At 47.1% G+C, this 23,421-nt stretch overlaps 3 protein-coding genes and 1 non-coding gene across 8 annotated transcripts in view; 2 read left to right on the top strand and 2 right to left on the bottom strand.

The window, feature by feature from the left end:
* The window catches only part of LOC107396735 (CXXC-type zinc finger protein 5), a 6,692-nt gene extending 5,354 nt beyond the window's left edge, over window positions 1–1,338 (bottom strand). Inside the window, exons 1-2 of the mRNA XM_015976565.3 lie at window positions 1,151–1,338; window positions 6–167 (exon numbers count right to left, since the gene is read on the bottom strand). Of these exons, the coding sequence (XP_015832051.1) occupies window positions 6–122 (117 nt within the window). The 5' untranslated portion in view covers window positions 123–167; window positions 1,151–1,338. The remainder of the gene's footprint in view (window positions 1–5; window positions 168–1,150) is intronic.
* Window positions 1,339–3,185: 1,847 nt separating this feature from the next.
* On the top strand, window positions 3,186–7,364 carry LOC107396736 (PRELI domain-containing protein 1, mitochondrial). Of its 5 annotated transcripts, none has more exons than XM_070548681.1 (6): window positions 3,186–3,324; window positions 4,830–4,949; window positions 5,582–5,807; window positions 5,929–6,042; window positions 6,213–6,291; window positions 6,542–7,364. In XM_070548681.1, the coding sequence occupies exons 2-6, from the start codon at window positions 4,858–4,860 to the stop codon at window positions 6,652–6,654; spliced, it is 624 nt and encodes a 207-aa protein (XP_070404782.1). In that variant the 5' UTR covers window positions 3,186–3,324; window positions 4,830–4,857; the 3' UTR covers window positions 6,655–7,364. The 5 variants fall into 5 exon arrangements, with proteins under 5 accessions (XP_070404782.1, XP_070404781.1, XP_070404784.1 ...); XM_070548680.1 differs by lacking the exon at window positions 3,186–3,324 and adding an exon at window positions 3,860–4,121; XM_070548683.1 differs by lacking the exon at window positions 3,186–3,324 and adding an exon at window positions 4,143–4,416.
* On the top strand, window positions 4,533–4,604 carry trnag-ucc (transfer RNA glycine (anticodon UCC)). The gene has a single exon. It is a non-coding gene; the product is annotated as a tRNA-Gly (tRNA).
* On the bottom strand, window positions 7,355–20,050 carry LOC107396734 (butyrophilin subfamily 3 member A3). The gene is made up of 11 exons (XM_015976564.3): window positions 19,838–20,050; window positions 17,410–17,668; window positions 17,249–17,310; window positions 16,446–16,640; window positions 13,554–13,640; window positions 13,304–13,483; window positions 13,194–13,229; window positions 12,877–13,027; window positions 12,689–12,806; window positions 12,480–12,618; window positions 7,355–9,763 (listed from the first exon to the last, which is right to left on the bottom strand). Exons 1-11 carry the CDS (start codon window positions 19,893–19,895, stop codon window positions 9,612–9,614), a joined length of 1,437 nt encoding a protein of 478 aa, XP_015832050.3. The 5' UTR covers window positions 19,896–20,050; the 3' UTR covers window positions 7,355–9,611.
* Window positions 20,051–23,421: the final 3,371 nt, after the last annotated feature.

The raw sequence follows: 23,421 nt of genomic DNA, 5'->3' as shown, positions 1-23,421 counted from the left end.
CTCACCTGTCCCTGTCCTCCGTAACCATGGTGATTTGGATGGTGGTGAGAGGGGGCGGAGCTTCTCTGTAGCATGGAGGAGAGGTCGCTGTCCACACACACGCCGCTCGTCATGCTCGACATGACCACACACACACGTCTTCTCAGCAGGTCAGCGTCGTGGGGTCGCTGTGAACGACAAGGACGGAGATCACATTCCGTGCTCGGAGCGTCCTACATTTAATTCTTCTGTGGTCACTTTTCGCTAAAAGGTCAGGGGTCGGGGTTCGGGTCCGGTCTTTGATCCGACGCAGCAATGAGAAAAATGTGTTTTCAGATGGTTTTAGTGTTTTAGGGAGCAGGTTGTTCCGAGCCATCCCGGAGGCACCGTGTCAACGGGAGCAACAGCTGGGAGAACTGGAACTAACTTGATGCCCGGTTCCAGACTCGAGCTTCTCAGTGAGACCCGTGAGAACGTTCAGGGACGTTCCAGAACCTCCGACCCAACCGCTGGATCTGGGTTTTCTCAGTCAGACTCAGTTATTTGTTTCTTTTTTCTGGAGCTTGTCTGATAAACATCTGGATGGAGATGGTTCCGGGTTCTCACCAGAACCCACCAGGAACCCCTAGAACCCGGACCTGGGCCTGTCAGGACCCCACAAGGACAGAAAAACAAACACGTGCACAGAAGAAGGCAGACAGAAAAAAAAATCAGTTACGTGCGCGCGCGCGCGAAATTACATGCACACGAGACTCGCGCGTGTGTGTTTGAGGTGCTGCGCGTGTGTGTTAAATGAAACAATCGCATGCAGCCGATTGAGTGTGCGCGTGAGTTGTGTGCGCGCGCGCAGCTAGTGTGAAAATGTGTGTCCCCCTCCTCCCCCGAGGCGTAACTAATTACCCTGTCTGGTCAAGCGGGCGGCGCGAGCTCCGACAGAAGGTCACGGTGGCCACCGGCCGCGAGGGGAACGGCTCTCCCACGCGACACATTAACACCTCCCCCCTCAGGCTCAGCGAGCCGAGAGGAGGAGGGGAGGGAGGGTGAGGGGGGGTCAATCACAGGAAAAAAGAAGGCAGACCCGATAAGAACCGATAAATACCGCGAACGCAGCATGCAGTCCGACAGAGAGGAGGAGTGAAGGAGAAGATGGACGGCGCGTGCTGCAACTCACCAGCCCCGCGAGGAGGAGGAGGAGAAGACCGTCTGGGAATTAGCCCGCCACGGATCATGGCTGGCGGGGAAGGAGACAGAAAGAGAGGAGAGAAGAGGAGGGGCGGGGGGGAGAAAGGAGCACCGGGAGGGATTTGTCGGTCTGTTGGTACCGAGGAGGAGGAGGAGGAGGGGGGTGATGGAGGGGTGGGGGATAACGGAGAGAGGGGGCGGATGGATAATCACCTGGGTTTGGCACAAGCGAGCGCGAGGCGGGAAAAGGAGGGAGGGAAAGGCGGTAAATGAGGGGAGGGGGGGGGGGGGTGCAATGGCGGAGGTCATGAACGGAGACGTGCGACGCTCTCGCGGCTGGGTGAAGGGGGGGTGGCGGGGTGCACGCGACGCTGATGTTCAGCAACAGTGAAGGGAGGAGTGTGTGTGTGTGTGTGTGTGTGTGTGTGTGTGTGTGTGTGTGTGTGTGTGTGTGTGTGTGTGTGTGTGTGTGTGTGTGTCGGCTCGGCTCGTGCCTCTTGCTGTCGGCAGCGCCCGTGGCGGCGTGCCGCGTCGCGCGCGTGCTGTGAGCGCTCTGATTGGCGCAGAGCAGGAAACAGGAGGCGCGAGAGCTGGCTGCTGATTGGCTGCTGGCCGCTAAGAGCGAGATGAATGGAGAGCTGTTTTTCTGCCTTTTGGTTCATTAAAATGATTTTATGACACTTTTGTCTGATTCTGTTGTTTTTGTTTGATGTAAACAAGTCACAACCAACCAGAAGATTCATTCCCCGGTCACAGCAGCATTACGAGAACAGAATAAAAACCGACTTTAGGTGATGGTACAAATTCCCATCTCAGCTCTGTGGGATGTCACAATCCCAATCAGGAAAAAGGAACTGGAGAAGAACCAGGGCCTCCAAGAAGAACTAGAGAAAGCCTGGAGAGTGAAGATGGGTGGTACCCGGGGCAGTAACCCCCAGACTGGAGGAGTGGCTAAAGCAGGTCCCAGGGAAAAACATCAGACATCTCAGTCCAGAAAGGTGCAGATCTAGGAACAGCTGAGATACTGCAGAACCCTCAAGCTCCCAGGCCTCTGGTGGAGCACCTGAGACTGGAAGGAGACACCTGTGGGGGGTGAGGTGGGATTTATCTATTTCTATATTACATACCTGTGTGTAAGGTCATTTTATGTGTTCATGGTAAAGATAGATTAGGTCACTTCTGCCTCAGACTGAGATAAACCTTGTTACTGTGTCTGGATGAGGGTCATGTTACCATGGTAACCTCATCCCAAGGCTTTCCCAGGCCCAATGGTCCCAGATCTGGCCCAGGGTCCAGGATGAGCCTGGAGGCCTGAACCCTCTGAACTGTCTCTTTTTGATGAAGAGGAGCAGCAGCTACGCTCTGGATGATGGGGCTCCTCGCGCCGCTGATGCAGGTTCTTGGTTCCATGAGGTCTCGTGGGTCAGGGTCAGCAAACTAACTGGTTCCTGCAGATCTGTGCCTAAATCAATCCCGGAACTTTCTGATTATTTTTCTTTTTTTTTAACCTTTATTTTACCAGGTGACATGTTCTCATTTACAGATATGACCTGGCCAAGACGTCTTGGAAGGCAGTGCAAAAGATTTACATTAAAGGTGTAGCAATCGATGTTTCTGAAGAACCGCCCTCTCAACGTTCTTTAAAATGCGCACCCCTCTACCAGTCCGTGCTCTGTTTCCAAGCAACTGCCGGCTTTGCATCACCTGTTGACTCTAGCAAATTCTTTTTTCGCACAATGTCGGATTCTCCACCAGTAAGTTATATTCCATGTAGCATTACGAGCATCTTCATAGCTAACTATAGCATTGCAAAAAAAGCTATCAATTAGCGTATAAGTTATATTGTTTTGCTGATTGGTTTAGAGCTTTCCTGAGGAAAGTCTTGTTGGTTCTGATTTGGACTACGAGCCCGTGCCCGGTCCATCCCGACCAAGATCCAGGATGAGGGGTGCACCTAGAGACCGAGTGAGACGATCCAGGGCCGGAAGAGCCACAGCTTCAACAACCCGCGGCAGCCGAGAGCAGGTCGGAGGCGGCCGTGTCAGAGGTCGACGTCGAGTTCGAGGTCAAGCTAGAACCCGTGGGGGTCTGCTCGCTGAGCTTACACGGGATGACTTAGAAAGGGTCCAACACCTCCGGCAACAGTTGGTGGCAGTGGGAGAGGTATGCGTGCACATCTAACTACTAACTTATCATAATTCAGCACAAAAAAATGCCCAAAGCAAAGCCTTTATTTTACATTTGCTCCATTGTGAGTCCAGTTAATAAAATATGTACATACACACATGCAGGAGAATCATTACATCATACATCCTGGATCGCCTGTGTGTGTGTGTGTTATACTGAGCCAGGATCCTCTGGAGGTTTCTTCCTGTTAAAAGGGAGTTTTCCTCTCCACTGTCGCTGCATGCTTGCTTAGTATGAGGTTTGCTGTAAAGACTCTGACACTAGTCAGTGACTCGATGCAACCTGCTGGGTTCCTCATACAGTAAACTGTTTACTGATTGGCTGAATAACCTGACCTGTATCGGAGTGTTTTGTTTTGTTTTGTTTTGACTTTGCCTTCAGACGAGTCTGGTTGTGATTATGTGCTATATAAATAAACTGAATAAAGGTCTGCCCATCAGGCCTTTCTATAATAGGTTCATGTGTTATTATGGGATGTGCATAAAAGCTAGAACACTGGTTTATTGTTCCTCCTGGGTGAGATGGTCTGCTTCATGGAAGCTGAAAAGCTAGTTCCCATCAGAACTGAACACCTGGACCCGTATTCTCTGAACACATCTGGAAGAAGGTGGCCTGTGTTTAAACAAGAAAAGGCTGCCCCCTCGTGGCGGGACTCGATCTGTGCAGCTCTCGGTACCGAACGGATGTATTTCTAGCCGTTACCGTGTTTTCACTCATGCTGCCGGTAGAAGACTACCGTCACCGGCTGATCCCCTTAAACCCCGCTGCTGCCCGTAAGTTAGCCCCGCTGCTAGCTGTTAGCTCTTTCAGCAGCTTCTGGAACATTTGCTCGGTACCGGAGGGTGCTCCGGTTTAATCCGGTTACGAACAATTAAAGCAGCTAATTAACGTTCCGTCGCCCCGACACTCACCAGTTTTAATAGTTTATTTTATTACAAACACAACTAGCAGTTTGCCTTAGATAGCATCCAGCCTAGCATCAACACAGCTAACCTAAACTTTACCGACCAGTCATAACGGACAGGTAACGGATGACCCAACCGTGTCCGCCGGTAAGCGGAGTTAAAGGTGACTGTGTGTACCGTGCTTTAGTGTAATTTAACACATATCATCATGTATAAGCAGTGACTATCAGGGCGTAGATACCGTAGAAATGCGCTTTGAACCAGCGGTATCTCTCGTCAGCGTTGGTGGTATAGTGGTTAGCATAGCTGCCTTCCAAGCAGTTGACCCGGGTTCGATTCCCGGCCAACGCAGCTCCTTTTGAACCCGGACAGCGGGATCGGCACCGTTACACTCGGTGTTACATGTTTTATGTAACAGTTTACACGTTAGGCTCTGGTTACACGTGTGACTCATGATCATTTACATATAAAAATAAACCAACACAGGTAGTTTCTGACTGATAACAGTTGTGTTAGAACACCTGTCATGTGTGGCTTACAGAGAAGAACAACAGTCGTGTTTCTCTTTGGGTGCAGGCCTCTCCTTCTACGCTCTGGTGCAGACATGGGGAGGTATTTCCACAGCGAGGTCGACATCAAGAGTCCGTGGCATCAGGTGCTGGTGGCTTTCTGGCAGCGCTACCCAAACCCGCACAGGTGAGCAAGCTGCAGGTGTGTCTGCCTCTGGGTTAGGGTTAAACCCAACTGCCCACATTTAAATCCTAATGATTTGTGTTCCTGTCACAGGAGCAGGGGTAAGGACGGTGTGGGGGTTTAACCCTCAACCCTAACCCTGTCAGTGCACGGCTCCTGGTTAAAACTAATGATGGAAACAGAGGACGGGGTTAGCTGAACAATGCAACTACTGGGACGTTTTTATTAAACTCCAGACCCTTTAAAACACGAACAGAACATCACACTATTTTATCGTTATAACAATCATTTAAAGTCTGTTATGTAATAGGAAAGGTAACTGCAGTACTGAGGTCCTCCACCAGGAGGCAGTAAAACAGCAGGTTTTTGTACCAATGCTATTTAAGTTGACATTCAGCTTTAGGGTTTAATGATCATTTACTAAAAAATCTCAAAGAATAAAAAAAAGACTTCCTGTTGATGCTGCTTCGCCTTTGAAAACATTTTCTGACATTTTCTTTTGGAGTCTTATTACGTTTTATCCAGAATAAACACACTTAATTAATATTTACTGTTGAAGCCCGAACCCAGCAGATCTATGGTAGAATACGTGATTGAACACTTTGTGAGACAACCCTCGGGTCTTTGTGTGGCAGCGCTCACGTCCTCACGGAGGATGTCCTGTACCGTGAGGTCACACCCAGCAACCACCTGTTGTCACGGAAACTGATGACCAAAACCAACCGGCTGCCGGGATGGGCAGAGCGAATATTCCCCACCCACATGGCGCGGGCCGTCTACATCCTAGAGGACTCCATCGTGGACCCACAGACGAACACCTTCATCACAAAGACCTGGAACCTGAATCACAACACACTGATGGTGAGGGGTGGGGGGGTTGTTTAGGTGGCCCAGATTCTCACAAATCAGTAATGATGTGTTCTGTGAAGTAGGAGGAGCTTAACGGTAAAAGCAGTGATACATCCTGTTTTTCCCATCTCAGACAGTGGTGGAGCGCTGCCTCTTCCAAGAGGACATCTGTCGGCCTTCTTGGACCAAACTGAGGCGAGAAGCCTGGATCTTCTCAAATGTTTACGGGCTGGCCCGCCCCATACAGGTAACAGGGAGGAGCCAGAGTTTACCTGGTGATGGTCTCAGGGCCTCCTGGGAGGTGAGACATCACCTAAATCTGGTGCTCAGCAGACAGGCCTTGCTCTAGCCCCGTGTGGGTCAGGAACTGGACAGACCGGGTTTACTGGTACGCCTGTCTCATCCTTTGTCCTGCAGGAGTTCGGCCTGGCCAGGTTTAAAAGTAACCAGACTAAAGCCATGAGGGGTCTAGAGTTCGCCCTGACCAGGATCCAGAGTAAGACTTGTCCCAAACCTTCATGTCCCCCGCGCGTGGACAAATGTCAGTCTGTGCTTTTTATTAAAACTTCATAGACTTCCTCCATTATTAATGCCTTCAGATTCGTATTATCATCATTACTTCTGGTTTGACTTCATTAATCACCAGCTGAGGACGTTGTTTATTTTATTTAACACAAAAATAAACATATTTAACTTTTCATGTTTTTCTATAATAATCTTCACATCAAACTTCCTGTTCTCTCTAGCTGAAGCTCCTCCCCATTTCCACAATGACCAGGAAGAACCACCAGACAAGCATAAGCCCCTCCCCCCACAGACCACACCCACCTCCAGCCAGACACCTAGGCAGTGTGTCTGAAGCCCCAACGTTAATAAAGATGGACCAGAATGGCTCAAGGCCCCTCCCCCCAGTCCCAATACTTACGCTGCACCCTACGGGCTTCGGTTGAGTGCACTTGGAGAAGGTGCGCTGTAAGGCTTTGAGTGAGTGGTACATTTTTCGAATTGAGCCAGGGAGCCGTACGTCATTAGCCCAAGTCTGCATCGATGCACCTGAGAATCGGGACATCCTACGCACTTGCACCTGGTCTGGATCGCGTAATTGGAGGGCACAAGTGGAAGTGTGAGTATTGGGATTGGGCCTTTGAAAGTCTGCTCTGTTCAGACGTTGGTTGTCTGAAAATTCTCCTACATAAACTGCAAACTGAAGGAGGCGGAGCATCAGGTCTAGCTCAGCCGTGATTGGTTACGTCCAGATGTCACTCATCACATGACAAAGTGGGAGTTTATTATCGTTTTGCCTGTTGGTTAAGGGTCTCTGTGGAATCTCCTGCTTGCTGAGTAGAATCAGGATTTAAGCAGATTATTATTTTAGATTTAGATTTTAGATTAAACTATGAAATTATTTTTGTGAGGATTAATATTTCAGATTGTGAAATCATCTAATTTAGAACAAGCACGTTCATTTATTTCAATCTATGTGGTTGCCAAGGTAACATAACTGTTTCTGGGTTATTTGAGTCTATTTTCATGTCAGACAAAATAAAAACTTACAACTGTTGAAAATAATTCTGCTTTATTTGAGAAACATATTTACATTGACCAGTTACACTACATACAGTTAATGATGACATGTAACAGTTACACGTTACAGTTAATGATGACATGTAACAGTTACACTAACGTGTAACTGTTACATGTCATCATTAACAGTTACACGTTACCAATGTAACGTGTAACAGTTACATGTAACAGTCACACTAACGTGTAACTGCTACATGTCATCATTAACAGTTACACGTTACCAATGTAACATGTAACAGTTACATGTAACAGTCACGCTAACGTGTAACTGTTACACTAACGTGTAACTGTTACATGTCATCATTAACAGTTACACGTTACCAATGTAACATGTAACAGTTACATGTTACATGCAACATTAACATGTAACTGTTACATGTTAGTGTAACATGTAACAGTTACATGTTACATGCAACACTAACGTGTAACAGTTACATGTTACATGCAACATTAACATGTAACTGTTACATGTTAGTGTAACATGTAACAGTTACATGTTACATGCAACACTAACGTGTAACAGTTACATGTTACATGCAACATTAACATGTAACTGTTACATGTTAGTGTAACATGTAACTGTTACATGTTACATTAACATGTAACAGTTACATGTTAATGTAACATGTAACTGTTACATGTAACACTAGCGTGTAACTGTTACAGGTTACATGCAACATTAACGTGTAACATGTGACTGTTACATGTAACAGTTACATGTTACATGCAACATTAACATGTAACTGTTACATGTAACAGTGTTACACTAATGTGTAACATGTAACACTAATGTGTAACTGTTACACATGAATCTGGTTTAATCACATTAAGGAACGGGGAGGTGAAATCGTCATTTAGAGCATATCAAATATGCTCACGGATGTAAGCGACAGCCGCCATCAGCTGCCTGACAGGGCCTGAGGGTGAGAGAAGCGTGAAGAGCCAGTATTCACAGGTGGGTCGGCCCGGTCTAGCCCCGGTAGGGTAAATGTGTTCATCTGGGTAATCTTTCAGGTAGTTAACTCTTCATGTGGACCAGTCCACCTCGGTCTTGGTAACATCAACCTGGCTCTGCACGGCCAGGTTTTGTTTACAAATCATTCTCAGGAACACGGAAATCTCTAAGCGCATGGGCGGGGCTAAAGGACCCGTGGTGACAATGGTGTCACCACCCGTTTCAAACATCTGCAAAATTGCTTCTTGAGTCAAATATTCAAGTTAGACAACCCAAAGTGACATTCTGTCCTAACCCTATCCTATAAAGTAAACTTGTTACTGATTGGCTTAATGACCTGACCTGCACTGGAATGTTTACTGTGTGACGGTCCTTGAGACGACTGGGCGTGATTTGGCGCTTTAGAAATAAACTGAATTAAGGAGGACACCACAGACTTCTGTGTGTCTTTTGTCCTGCCCACATGCTCGGAGACACCTGCATCCCTGTGAAGGATGTGTGAACAAAACCAGACCTCGCAGAGAAGGGACGACCCAACCAAGACCGGACCGAGTCGACCCAGAAGGGAATGTGCTCTAAATAAGACACTGTGTGGCTAAGCTGGGGTAGGAACATTCACACAACTCCTGCACAACAGCCCGTGTGACCCGGGAAGACCTCAAAACTCCCTCGGACTAACTCTGTGTGGCGGCTGGTGCAGAGTGGCTACGGTAGTTAAAGTCCCATAGTCATCCTCACACACTGGTGAAATTCACCTCTGCATTTGACCCGTCCCCATGGAGGCGAGCGGTGAGCTGCAGTGGTGGCTGCACTCGGGAACCATTTGGTGGTTTAACCCTTAAAGCTGAGTGTCAAGCAGGGAGGCATTTAAAGTCTTTGGTATGACCCAACCGAGAATCGAATCCCGATCTCCCAGTCCCAGGGCGGACACTCTACCACTAGGCCACCGAGCTGGTCTAGTTGACCCGGGAGCTCCAGGTAGCCCAGACGGCACAAATCAACTAGCACCATAGACAGACCATAAGCCACCACCCAGTCCTTGCACGTCTCTACATCCATCAGAGATCAGCACAATGTCAGAGCCGAGCTAACCAGCCCCTAAAATCTAAAAATAAACCTGGGAGTTCCAGGTTTCACATTTCCACTGGTTAGATCTCCTCTGCATCAACTACAGGCTCAGTAGAAGTGCCTGTTCTGTAAATGTATGCAGGTCCATTTGCGGTTCTCGTTCTGTTTCTAGGCTCCAACAAACCCAGTTTAGGCAAGAACAGGTTGGGTCAGATCTGGTACTCTCTCTCGGCGAAGAACTGGGCTCTGGCGATGACATCATTAGTAAAGTCTTGAGTTGGTGTCAGGCTGTCCAGGTCCAGCTCCTCAGTGGCAACTGCAAGAACTTTTTCAATCCCACTGATGTACCCGACCAGCGCTCCTAGAACAGAAGTAGGAGGTTATGACCGGATCAAGCCCGGAACAGCAAGTGTCCGGCGTGGTAAGGGGATTCGTTCCTGGTTTTCCCATAAACTCCTGCTGGGAACACAGGGCCTAACAATCATGGAGCCTAGTTCTAATCTCTCCTGAGCTTACGTTTGGCCCTGCTTTTATTATGAAAGGATCAAAGATCTGCCCTAGACCAGATCTGGGGTTGAAGCTGGACCGAATCACGGGTCAGCACTGGACCGGTGTTACAGCAAATCTGTGACCTAGCGTAATCTGTGACTGTAGGGTGCACTAATGGTCTTATAAATAAACAAGACATCCACAGACATCATATACAAAGGAACCCTGTGGACTGGCACTGCCAATTAGAGCTGGCGTAGCAGCTGGCCACCATCTTGGATGGGTCATTCGCACCCAGCACATTTACTTTTGCTGAGGAAGGTGTTCACCCACTAAAACCACATTTTACTAAGTTTTTTTCACAAAGTCAAACACAAAGTATGGCATGATAATTAAAAGATCAATGCAGTTAAACAAAATAAATTAAAAAAAACTCCAACAGGTAGGCTAGAAAAGTTAATAGTAGTCCCACGTGATCGGTTTCAACAGTACACTGGTAGTTGTTGTTGTTGCCCCCCCCCCCCCCCCCCCCCCCAACCCGCTTAGACTCCAGTTGGGTTTGGAACGTCAGGAGCCCATCCAATATGGCGGCAACGCTATTTCGCTTTCCAGCACCCAATGGCGCAGTGGCGGCGCCAGGGGGGTGCTAGGGGGTGCTATAGCTACCCCTGGATTAGTCATTGCACCCCCAAGTAAATATTAGATGTTTTTTTGTTTTACAATTTAATTTTAATTTAACGTGTGGATGTGATAATTAACATACAAAACAAAAATCAGTAAATTATCATATAGATAGTAAAAACTTAAACCAAAACAGGAAATTGATGTTAACCTTTGACCTCATTTTCCACCTGCGAACGAGTGAAAGGTAGAGCTAGTGGTAAACTGGATTTTTGTTGCCCAAATTTCCGCAGGTTCGGTCAGAAATAAATGAATCTTTGGAAGTGATCTCAGACCCACAAAAACCTACGGATCTGGATGAAGAGAGTCAACCCTCAACCGCCACAGCAGTCGAGGGTTTTGCCGCTGGAAATGCAAACACTAACGTTAGCTAACCTTGCAACACTTAGATGGTTTTCTGTGTGGCTGTAAGTGTTTATGATTTCATGGAAAAGTCAGCGATTGTTCATGTTTATGATGTGTATTAATGATTGTTTCTGGTGTTGTTGAGGTGTTGTGCATGCATGTGTATCTGCTGGTGTTGAAGGTGTTCTAGGGAACAATAGGTACGCATGACCACTTCCTTCAGAGCACCCTCAATAAAAAAACTAACTACTTCATAGCACCTGCAGAAAAACATTTCTGGAGCCGCCACTGCAATGGCACGTCTACTTATTTATGTTTATGGTTTCAGCTGAGATTTTGGGCTTAATGGTGTTTTCTAGCTTTTGCTTACATTGCAGCGACTGAAAACTTTATTTTGTAAAACCATATCTGCTGAACAGGTCGCAGGTGCTTTGTTGGACATTCCAATTGTCTTTTTCCTTTACTTTTTTCCTCCTGTGACCTTTGAGCAGTCATTTATTTAACACCCTCCAGGAGAAAATATCACAGCTCATTTATTATAGGTAGAAAACTGCTGGAGCAGTCGCTACGCAGCTTACACAAGTGCTCTTTCTGTCTCACACCTAGGAAAGGAGAAATACTCATTAGCGCCCCCCAGAACTGAACCGGACCTGAACTGAACCAGATCTGGGATCTGAACTGAACTGGATCAGGGACCTGAACTGGACTGGGTCAGGGATCTCAAATGGACTTGGATCAGGGGTCTAAACTGAATCGGATCTGGGATCTGAACTGAACCGGATCAGGGATCTGAACTGGACTGGGTCAGCGATCTGAACTGAACCGGATCAGGGATCTGAACTGAACCGGATCAGCGATCTGAACAGGACCAGATCTGGGATCTGAACTGAACCGGATCAGGGATCTGAACTGAACCAGATCAGCGATCTGAACAGGACCAGATCTGGGATCTGAACTGAACCGGATCAGGGATCTAAACTGAACCGGATAAGGGATCTAAACTGAACCGGATCAGGGATCTGAACAGGACCAGATCTGGGATCTGAACTGAACCGGATCAGGGATCTAAACTGAACCGGATAAGGGATCTAAACTGAACCGGATAAGGGATCTAAACTGAACCGGATCAGGGATCTAAACTGAACCGGATAAGGGATCTGAACTGAACCGGATCAGGGATCTAAACTGAACCGGATCAGGGACCTGAACTGAACCGGATCAGGGATCTGAACTGAACCGGATCAGGGATCTGAACTGAACCGGATAAGGGATCTAAACTGAACCGGATAAGGGATCTAAACTGAACCGGATCAGGGATCTAAACTGAACCGGATCAGGGATCTAAACTGAACCGGATAAGGGATCTAAACTGAACCGGATCAGGGACCTGAACTGAACCGGATCAGGGATCTGAACTGAACCGGATCAGGGATCTGAACTGAACCGGATCAGGGATCTGAACTGAACCGGATCAGGGATCTGAACTGGACCGGATCAGGGATCTGAACTGAACCGGATCAGGGATCTGAACTGGACCAGATCTGGGGGTTTATGATTTTTACCTTTCAGCTGCCGCTCCAGCGTCCAATCTGATTTCTGCTGTGTCATGGTCTTGATGAGGTGGATTAGGTATGTGGTTCCTGAATCGATGTGAACTTTGCTGAAAGGTTCTCCCTTCAGGACATGAAAGTTCTTACTGATCTGCAGCAACAGAACAGGAAGTGAGCTGGAACCACTCAGGCCTCTAACAGCTGACAGGCACCTGACCCACCTGCATGAGCCCAAAGGCGTTTGGGTCGTGCTTCCCGTAGCCGTCTTCTTTCAGCTCCTCCCCAGCCCTGGACTGTCTGGAAATGATGGCAGCGATGAGGGCGGGGTGGAAGTGGAGCCTGCAGGAGAAGAGCATCAGTACCAGGAACAGCAGTTTGCGCCGACCCAGTTACTACTTCAGGAACGTACTCTCGTCCCACGTCCAGGATGTCATTTTTATACGGGGACAAGCGCTGCAGGTCCTGCTCTGCCAACCTTCTAGACATTTCCACGCTGCTCTGCCATCCGGTCTCACGGTTGGAGGCTCCCTTTGCTGTCATCTGGCTCAGCGTTCTGTATTCTGAAAAACAAGGTGGGTTCTGCTCTGACACACCTAGCCTCGTCCCAGACACAAGCTGAGATTTTCTGCTCGGACCATCTAAAACCTTCCAGGTGAAGATAAACCGGATCAGTCTGTGTTTATGTCCTCTAGAACCCGCCCGGGTTCAGCAGAACACGGTTCTTACCTGTTAGTTCCCCGGGTTTGTCTGAGGTCGAAATGTCTGCAGACAGAACAGAGACACAAGTGAGTCCCAGAAGGTCTGAGATGTTGGACGAGGAACAGAGCCAGACTCACCTTGGAAGCCCTCTTCCATCCGGCTGCACATCCTGCAGAGAAACTCAGAAATCTGGTGCGCAGCCTTGGTCCTGACGTTCCACGGGCAGATGAAAAGGCAGAGTCCCACAGCACCGAACACAATCAGGACCAACAGGAAGACCAGAGAACCTCCGGGAGCTGCTGCGGCTCTGAAGTCATCTGGAGGGACACCGTTGTTAAAGGATGAAGGACCAAACTCTTGGTTGTTGTGGTGATCCAGATGTTTCACCTGTGATCCAGATCTTGGTCTCCTTCACCAGCTTCACCTCAGAGACCTCTGCTCTGCAGACCAACACCACGTCCTCCGTCTGTTCGTCTGGAACCGACAGAAGCGGGGACAGGCCTGATCAGAGAACTCGGGGAAGAGGACCTTAGCCTCTCTGACATGGAGCAGAACGGCTGCTGTCATAGTAAACAGTTGCTGGTTGTAGATCATGTCCCTCAGGTCCCTGAAGTGATCCTACCTTGACCCCCGTGTCCTGGGGGTCAAGGACACCTCTCTTTCTGTGGTTGTGTCCCAGCTGCTGTGAATCATGCTGTAGTCCAACCTCTCCATATAAAGAGCCACTTAGATCCTAACCTTCTGTCAAACTTCAGGCCCGGTCTTTTGCTTCAAAGGCTTTAGAGAAGGTGGTTTATCTCCAACTTCAGGATAGTCTCTGGATTTATGGGGTACTGAAAAGCTCAGTCTGGTTTTAAAAAGGGGCACCGCACTGAGACAGCACTTCTACAGGTCTCCAATGATCTGCTTTTAACTGCAGACTCAGGAGCGTCTGACCTGTCATCGGACCTGGCTGCTGCTTTTGACTCTGTGGGTCACTCTGGTTCTGACAGACGTTTGTCTGACTGGGGGCTGCTCTTCATTTGAGGCCCCTTTGAGCTGTGGGGTTCCTCAGGGCTCCATCTTGGGACCTATACTTTTCTCACTCTCTACGATTCCTTTGGGGCAACCCTTGGTAGTACGGTCTGTCCTTCCACTGCTTTACAGATGATCTACAATTTTCCCTCCCATCGAGAAGGAGTGGGACTCATTCAGTGCAAAATCCGGTCATCTGGTCTGGATTACTGACAGTGAAGCTTGAATGGGGTTGGATTTCTTAACACTGAGACGATGATGATGGTGATTATTGCTCTAACAAGCTCCAGACGGGCCTAGGGTAACTCTTTCTAGGCTGGGTTAGACACCTCTCTTGTCTACAGCTCGTCCAGAATGCTGCTGCCCGTATGCTCACAGGTAGCAAACCTCACGACCACATCAACCCCCTCCTGTCCTCCTTACAGCAGCTACCTGTATGTCTTAGGACTGATGTTAAAGAGCAAATTCCAGGTAAAAGTTTTTTTTTCTAATTCATGTCAAATGCTGTCTATATAAAAAGCTTATTGTGGAGTTTTGGTTGTAAAATCCACAACAGCAGTTTTCTAGTAAAAAGTTCCTTTCTCTTGTTTCTGAATCTGAACCTCTGACGTAACCAAAGGGAGTCAGAAGCTAGTTGCTGCCTCAGCTCAATGTGGAGAGTGGCTAGTTTTAGGGTAGAGGTCACGTGATCCAGTCAGTGTGTGTGTGTTTACTAGTGTCGGACTGTGTTCATGTTGATAAACTAGAGTGTGTGAAGGCTGTACCGACTCCAGCCTCTCTGGACATCCGAGTCCCCGGGTTTCCAGACAAGAGGAGCAACGCCTCTATCTCCGTGCCGGAGAGAGTTTTGTGCAGCTGAAAAGACGGTCTTCTGTAGCCCGCATCAGTCGGTACCAGGTCAGGGAGGTCCGCGCTGGGGTCCGGAGACCCGTAGCGGGGTTTAAAAAGTTAAATGAGAATTTCTAGAGCTCAGATCACCGCACCAGGGGAGGATGCCTGGCTTTTAAAAACACCAGCTGGACTGGCTCGCTGGTGTCTGGGTCGGATCCAGCTCACAGAAGCCCGCATGAGCTCGAGAACCGGACGACAGGTGTCTCTCCAAGCTAAACTAGGTTAGGTGAACGGATATCAACAAGTATGAGACCGCTGACAGACGCTCATTAGTATTAATATTATATTAACTGACCGATACTATTTTAATTGTCTGGTACGTGGTAGTGATCTGTACTATATTGTAATGTTAGCACACGAGTTTAAGCTAGCATGGTTAACTCACCTGCTACCCCCCCACTGCTTCTCCTCTCATGGTTTCTCCCTCTGGTTGGTCTCTGCTCTCTGGGGCAGCAAACTCATTACTTTATGGTTCTGGTCCATCAGAATTATAAACATTTATAGTTAGCTCTGTGTCAGAGCCGCAGCAGAGTCCATGTTTTCATCTGCATTAAGCTAACAGGACTCCCTCGGCTGACGTCACTTGGTTTGGCAAAAAAAAAAAAAAAAAAAACATTTTCTCACAAAAATGACTCTAAAAGCCTAAATAATTTATGTTTGTGTAAAAATGTTTAAAACGAGTTTCTATTATGTTTCTCTAAACATGGAAGTCTCCGACCTGCTGTTGTCTCTTTACGGTATTACTCTGTTTTTTACACACTTAAGTGGTCACTCACCTCCGTACCCATCGGACCTCCTACAGGTATGTTCCTAGGAGAGCTTTGTCATACGAATAGCTGATATGTAGCCAAATACAAATGTAGCCACTGGTAGGGACTGAGATGGTAAAAAGGTAAATGGCCTGTATTTGATACACGCCTTGTGGCGTTCTAAAACCCCCCAAGGGGCTTTACAACACAACCAGTCATTCACACCCTGATGATGTCTGTAGCCGCAGCTGCCCTGGGGCACACTGGCAGAGGAGAGGCTCTCTAGCACTGGCGCCCCCGATCCCGCCGACCACCACCAAGACACGTGCCCAAGGACAACTGTAGCAGATGGGGCTCAAACCCACAACCCTCCTCTGCCACCGGAGCCCTAAGTGCACACGCTGAGGAAAGTCGTCAAGCTGCATCTTCTTTGCACGATTGTAAAGGAGGCGTTTGGAATGAAGACGCTGGTCAGACAGACCCGGTTTGGGTTTAAGGAGTCGGATGTTGAGCAGAACCTCTAGCTAGTAACCTCAGGACGGATGACGGTGTGGGGAACGCTGAAGGCCCCGCAGGAAGGCCTGATCGTCAGGAAACATGCTGATGATCCTCCTCACACCCTTACCTTCAGCCACTCTCACCACCGCCGTGTGGAGGCCGTCAGGGACTTCCTGCATCCCAGTCTTGTTGGCGAGGACGTTGCCCTGGACGTCCCGTATGGAGACGTCCAACTTCCGTCCCCAGCTGCTGCCCTCACACTCCAACACCAGCCCTCTGGTGGGGCTACGATGGATCTTCACGGAAACGTCCGACAGCTGGACTGCACAGACAAACACCCGTTACCATGGCAACAGCAAACAAGATTCGATCTGTCGGGTGTCCCAGTTCACATATGTTACAGAGACTCGTCCTGGACAGGTCCCAGAACAGTCCTGGGCGGGTCTACTGACTGGTTCTGGACTGGTTCCAGACTCAGGTTATGTGTTAAAGTGACACTAAGCAGTTTTTCAGCGTGGACCTTTATCCTCTGTGGTTTAGTAGGACGTGGTTCACGCGTTAGCTCGTTGCTAGTGCTAGCTCCAGCAGGCTAATGGAGCTAGCTCTAGCTCCAGCAGGCTAATGGAGCTAGCGCTAGCTCCAGCAGGCTAATGGAGCTAGCGCTAGCTCCAGCAGGCTAATGGAGCTAGCGCTAGCTCCAGCAGGCTAATGGAGCTAGCTCTAGCTCCAGCAGGCTAATGGAGCTAGCGCTAGCTCCAGCAGGCTGCTGAGCGTTGTTTATGACCGTAATTCCACTTTCAACCAGAGGACGGAGAAGGTGGAAACCGTTTAGCATCACTTTAACACACCTTTATGCACCTGATCAGCTGCTCCTGACGGATCTGTGACCTCTGACCTCCTAAAGCACTAACGCAACATCAAAGATCTTACCGACAATCAGAGAGACTTTCGCTTCCTGGAAAGTCCTGGTGATTCCTGTCCTGAAGACACACCTGGGTCAGAACCACAAGCCAGAAAGGTTATTCTGAAGTTTCACGGTGGGAGAAATAAATAAATAAACAACCGGGGGGGGGGGGGGGGGGCTCCCTCACCGGTACTCTCCGGTGTCGTTTTGGTGGACGTGCTGCAGCGTCAGAGACCCGTCCTCCTTCAGGAACGTCCTGTCCTTGTACTCAGGGGTCTGGTCCTCCATCAGCTGCTTTCCATCCAGAAAAGCATGGAGCGACAACCTGGCTGAGCCCCGCAGGTGTAGCCACTCCAGCACCGTGACTTCCGATAGGCTGACAGCACACGGCAGCACAGCGTTGGCACGAGCAGCTGCAAACACCTGGGTGGGCTCCAGAGGTCTGCCTGCAGGTGAGACGCAGGTAAAAGACATGAGAACACAAGAACGTGCCGGATGGAGAACTGGAGCTGAAGACACGCATGGTGTTATCTGTCAGAGATAACAGCTGATCCATCACCATGACAACAGGTGTCTGAAAAAGGGGCCGGATCAGGGGGTCTGGACTGGGCCAGGGTTAGCGGTCAATAGCTTCATAAGAGAACAGTCAGTTTAAAGACAACAGCTGTACTCGAGATGAGCCAGTTCTGCGCAGATTAGACCAGCGGTGAGCGGCGAGCAGCGCATGCCGGTTAGATTTGTGTCCGACTTGCTCTGACGTCATGCATACGTGGGCAACGATAACCTCGTGAGATCAAGGCGGCCGCAGATTTTGGAGCAAGGCGCTGCAGTTGCTCTCCCTCGGCTGCAAAACCTAGAGGATGACGGGAAACGCCTGGCTCTCACCTGATCTAAGATCTGATTGGTTCATATTCTGATCCAAACATCCGGTGGTAGAACATGAAATGTTAGTTGGTCACATGTATTCTGTAAATCATGTTATGTTGATGATGACAACTATATAGGCCATAAAGAGAAATGTGTTTTGTGTTCTTTTGTCACGTTTCCTATGAGCACACTGAAGCTACAGCTGATAACCTTTACTTATTATTACAGTCAGGTCTCCATATACAATATATGATATCCACAAGCACGTGAGGATGGGTTTCAGCTGCTAACAGGCACCAGGATTAAAATAAATAATTAAACAAGTATCAACGCTAACGCAATATTACGAGGATGGCTGAAGTTAGCTTCCGATTCGGGGAAACGGCTAAAGGGCCATTACACCCAGTTTTTCTCTACTCTGACCATCTTTCATCTGCTCTAGCTCAAAAACCACAACAGCCACACTGTTCAAACCTGTTCTAGATTATTCTACTATAATAGCAGATTGCATACAACCTTGTTTGGGATTTGTGAAACCTTTCCCTGATTTGTGAACCTTCAACACAGTTTGAGAGGAGTACATGCTATCCTGGGATTATTGATTTGCTTTATGTGATCCACTTTTATTTTAGACTATCTTTCATCCCTTTTACTAATGAATAAAGACCACTATAGTGGCAAGAAATATTGTAGATTCAAGAAATATTTTAAGAAGGTCCAGTTGTGATCCCACAGATGCTAGATCAGGGTAGGAATAGGCAAGGTGAACCAGAGTCTGAAATTAGGACAAATGTCAGTGGAAAATGAGTGAATATATGTTATTATGAAGCACGATAAATCTTGAAAAAACTTTTTTCTAATGAACCGTTTCATGTAACACAGGCATCAGCAAAAGCACTCGACAAGGTCTAAGGGCTAACCAGGCCTGAGGCAGTGGAAAAGAGTGAGCATGGTGACGTGGATGAGAGGTAAGACATTCTGAGTCTGAAAGATATCTGCAAGAAAAAGATTTTTTGTATGTCTTTGGGAATGGAGAAATGTATAATACCTGAAAATTTCTTTTTTTTTTTTGCAGCGAAAAAGCGGAACTTCTCATTAAACTGAAACCAGAAATGGAGAGACGTTCAATTATCTGAAGTTCTCTGGAATGTGGGAGGATAAAAAAGTTTGAGGCTGAATATTTCTGCTTGTTTTTAATTAAGACACGCAAACATCAAAAAATACAATCTGTGTTGAAGAAGGTTCACAAATCAGGGAAAGGTTTCACAAATCCCAAACAAGGTTGTATGCAATCTGCTATTATAGTACAATAATCTAGAACAGTGTGGCTGTTGTAGTTTTTGAGCTAGAGCAGATGAAAGATGGTCAGAGTAGTAGAGAAAAATTGGGTGTAATAGCCCTTTAGCCGTTTCCCCGAATCGGAAGCTAACTTCACCCCAGAGCCACATATGTAGGGAAATCTGTCCGACTCAACGCCGACTTTCAGCCACGCCCCCTGCTGCTTCCGTCTGCTCTCGTCTGTTTTCCAGGCGAGGCGCAGCTCAACTCGAACAAGACCGTTGTCTGTGATTCGGCGCATTGAGACCCAGAACAAATGGTTCGGTTAAACAGTAATGGAGTCTTTCATTCACATCTGCAGCAGAAACGCGGCTTTACTGGCAGCTGAAAGGCTCGCAGACCAAACCGGAGTGTCGCGGTCACCACGTGGGTGACGTCATAACAACAAACATCAGACAGAGGCTACTCACCTTCCGCCAGAAGAAGCAGGTAACTGAGGACGCAGAGACAGAACTCGCTCTGCGTCATTCTGACCCTGCTGCGTCACAGCACCGGCCACAAACACGGACGCAGGAGAGGTTCCTAGTGGACCCTCAGAACTTCACGAGTCATCTAACATCCGAACAGGAAGAAACCCGCCGAAGACAGCAGCGCCGCCCTACGTCACTACGGCAGTACGGATGACGCAACGTCAAAGTCAGGCCGATCTACTTTCGGACCATAGCGCGAGCCGCTGGGCGCTGGAGGGCATAACCGCGTGGCCGCCATATTGGATGGGTCTCCTCGCTCTCCAAAGTCAATGCAGAGCGAGTAAATGCCCGTTTCTGTGCAGCAACAACTGAAAACAGATCACGTGGCTAGCCTACCGGATAGGATTTTATATTAAAATTTATTTTATTTATTTGGTTTAATCACATTTGTATTTTAATTATCCTTCCACACTTTGTGTCTGACTTTGTGAAAAAGCTTGATAAAATGTACTTTATAGTTGGGTAAGCATCTTCCTCAGTGGAAATGAATGTCCTGGGATTACTATGCCTCTTCTAGCCTACCTGATTAAAGAACTGGTTCCAGCTGTAGCATTATTATAGCAATGACCTATTTAAGGGAAGCCTCCATCATCATGGCGGGGGTGTCAGGTATTTATGTGAGCAAGGACAATTAAAAGAATAATCAGATTTTCCAGCTTTTAAGTATCAATCAGCCCAAGTCCACGTGTGTACGTGTTTCAGGAGGAGGTGTTGCACCGCTAGAGGACAGGCTGGGGGAGGGTTACAGTCCTGATGAGGAATCACTCAACTGTTGCTTCTGCACAGGTGTAGCCGCTCTTGTTCATGAGTGCTGTCTGATCTTTAGCCAGACTCACTTCCTGCACCCCCACCCACCCACACACACACACACACACACACACACACACACACACACACACACCCACACACACACACACACGCACGCACATGCACGCACATACACACACACACACACACACACACTTCTAGCTGTGCAACACCTTGTCATCCTGACACGTGCTGCACACATAGATTGTTTCATCCTGTTAATCATTAGACTCTGAGTGCTTGATGAAGCTTTCTATAATAACAATTATATTACTACTACCACTAATAGTAATAATAGAAATATATATTTATAAAAACGTTTTTATGTATACTTATGCAGCTTGAAAATTTAAAAACTGCCTTTTATTTTCAAGCTGCAGAGAAGCAACATCTAAACTGAAGCTGGATCAGAAGCGTTTTATTACATTTTATATAAAGATAAAAAGTCCTGCATGCTGCTAAACCTCTGATGGAGAGGGCTTGGATTTCCTCTGAAGGGCTGCGTCTGCATTTCTGTAACTACATAATGACGTCTCGAGCTCAGTGAAAGACTATTATTATTATTATCATTATTATTATTATTATTATGATGATGATGATTAGTATTATCATTACTATATTATTATTATTATTTTATTATTATTATTATGATCGTTAATATTATTATTATTATCATTATATTTTATTATTATTGTGATTAGTATTATCATTAATATTATTATTATTTATTATTATCATTATTGTTATTATTATTTTTATCGTTATTTTTATTTTTATAATAATAATAATAATTATTATTATTATTATTATCATAATTATTATTTTTTATTATAATTATTGTGATTATTATTACTGCTACTACTATTAGTATTTTATTATTATTATGTTATTGTTATTATTACTATGTTGTTGTTGTTGTTATTAAGAAGAAGAAGAAGAAGAAGAACTTTGTTGGGTATCTTCGGAAGTTCCTTCTACAGTGAACTACACTCATACACAGAAACCACCTGAGCTGTGTATTTAAACACGTTTCACACTTTAATTCTGTCCCTGCAGACAACTTTGGAGCTTTTAAGCTGTTTCTGTCAGGCATAAAGTCACGTGTTTTCTCTTGTTGCTAGGAGCAGCAGCCTCCCTCAGCAGGCGCTCTGATTGGTCAGCGATCCGCAGCCAGGGCCAATCAGAGCGCAGTGCGTCCGTGATGAGAATCCATGATCTCTGCGTTGGTGCTGCGACCTCCCGTCACCAGCCACTCGTTAGCGGGTCCGACTGGCCCAGACCCAGTTCCCGAACCTGGACCTGTTTCCTGGAGGTTCGAGATGAGTCCATCCATGGGTTCGGTTGTCAGAACAGAGCCCAGTCTCATCCGGTCCGCGCGCTGGTTCTACTGCAGGGCTGCTGTCAGGTCCACAAATAAACACCTACCTACTTCCTGTTTAGCTTCAGCGCGTTAATTCTTACAAAATAAAAGCGTTTCAGGTTTTTTTGTGTTAAAGTGATATATGACCACATAAAACCCCGTACTTTCAGCCACTCTTTACTTATTTTAAAGGACAAATGTCCGTTTTTGACTACTTGAAGTAAAATATGTGCAAACATCTCACACTCTCAGTAGAAATATTCTTGTATGTAAAAGCATTTCAGGGTCTGACCAGGATCCAGAGGGAGACTTCCCAACCGTCGTGTCCCCCGAACATGGACACATGTCAGCATGTCTCTCAGTCTGCAGTTTCTTTTTAAACTTCCTCCATTATTAATTAGCTAATTGAGTTATTTAATTAGGACAGTGCATGTTAACGAACATGAGCGTTAATGCTTTCAGATTATTATGATTGTCCTCTCTTTACTTCTGTTTTTACTTCATATAACAGTAGCTTGTGGTATAACCAGCTGAGGATGTTTTAGACTGAAATATAAATCATCAGAAATATTTTATTTCATTTAACATAAACCTAAACATCATATTTAATTCACATTTACGTCTTCAAACTTCTTGTTCTCTCCTCCAGCTGAAGCTTCTCCCCATGTCCATGATGAGCAGGAGGAGCCTCCGGACAAGCATAAGCCCCTCCCCCCTTAGAGCACACCCACCTCCAGCCAGAAACGTAGGCCCAATCCCAATATTGGCACTTCCACCTGACCAGAGGTACGAGAGCGCAGGGTGTCCCGATTTTCAGGTGTGGAAGTCAGTCACGCCCCTTTTGCACCCTTGATCCACACTTCATCTCAGTCCGCAGACGCCATTTTGACTACAGCTAAACAACGACTGCGTCGCGCGGTACAGTTGGCATTTCCGTCTTTTTTCTGATTGGTTATTTTGAGCTGCCTAGTCCCGCCCCTAAAGTGCCTCTCTGCCTGTGAGTTACCAGACTCTCTCTCTCTGTGCAGAATTAACCAGAGGACGAGTCTGGCAGGCCAGGCTAGTTCGTTTTAGGATGATTAGTTGGTGCTCTAAAACATTTAGTCAAAGCAGCAATGAATGTAAAAATATTTCAAATAATTGTTTGATTGTTTGAAAGTTGTTGATAAAGTTTTTTTTGTAGCACAGCGACCAGAATCCCAGCATGCATGATGACACAATGCACCCCGTCTCAATTAGGCAATTATTTGAACACCTGTGTTCCACGCACTCAAAGCGAGGGTGAGTATTGGGATTGGGCCCTAGACAGTTTGTCTGAAGTGCAAACATTAATAAAGATAGACCAGGGTGGCTCAAG

This window comes from Nothobranchius furzeri, chromosome 2 (assembly GCF_043380555.1).
Source record: "Nothobranchius furzeri strain GRZ-AD chromosome 2, NfurGRZ-RIMD1, whole genome shotgun sequence".
In the NCBI taxonomy this organism is placed as follows: domain Eukaryota; kingdom Metazoa; phylum Chordata; class Actinopteri; order Cyprinodontiformes; family Nothobranchiidae; genus Nothobranchius; species Nothobranchius furzeri.
The sequence above is the reverse complement of the archived record's forward strand: the minus strand, read 5'-3'. Positions and strand labels throughout refer to the sequence as shown.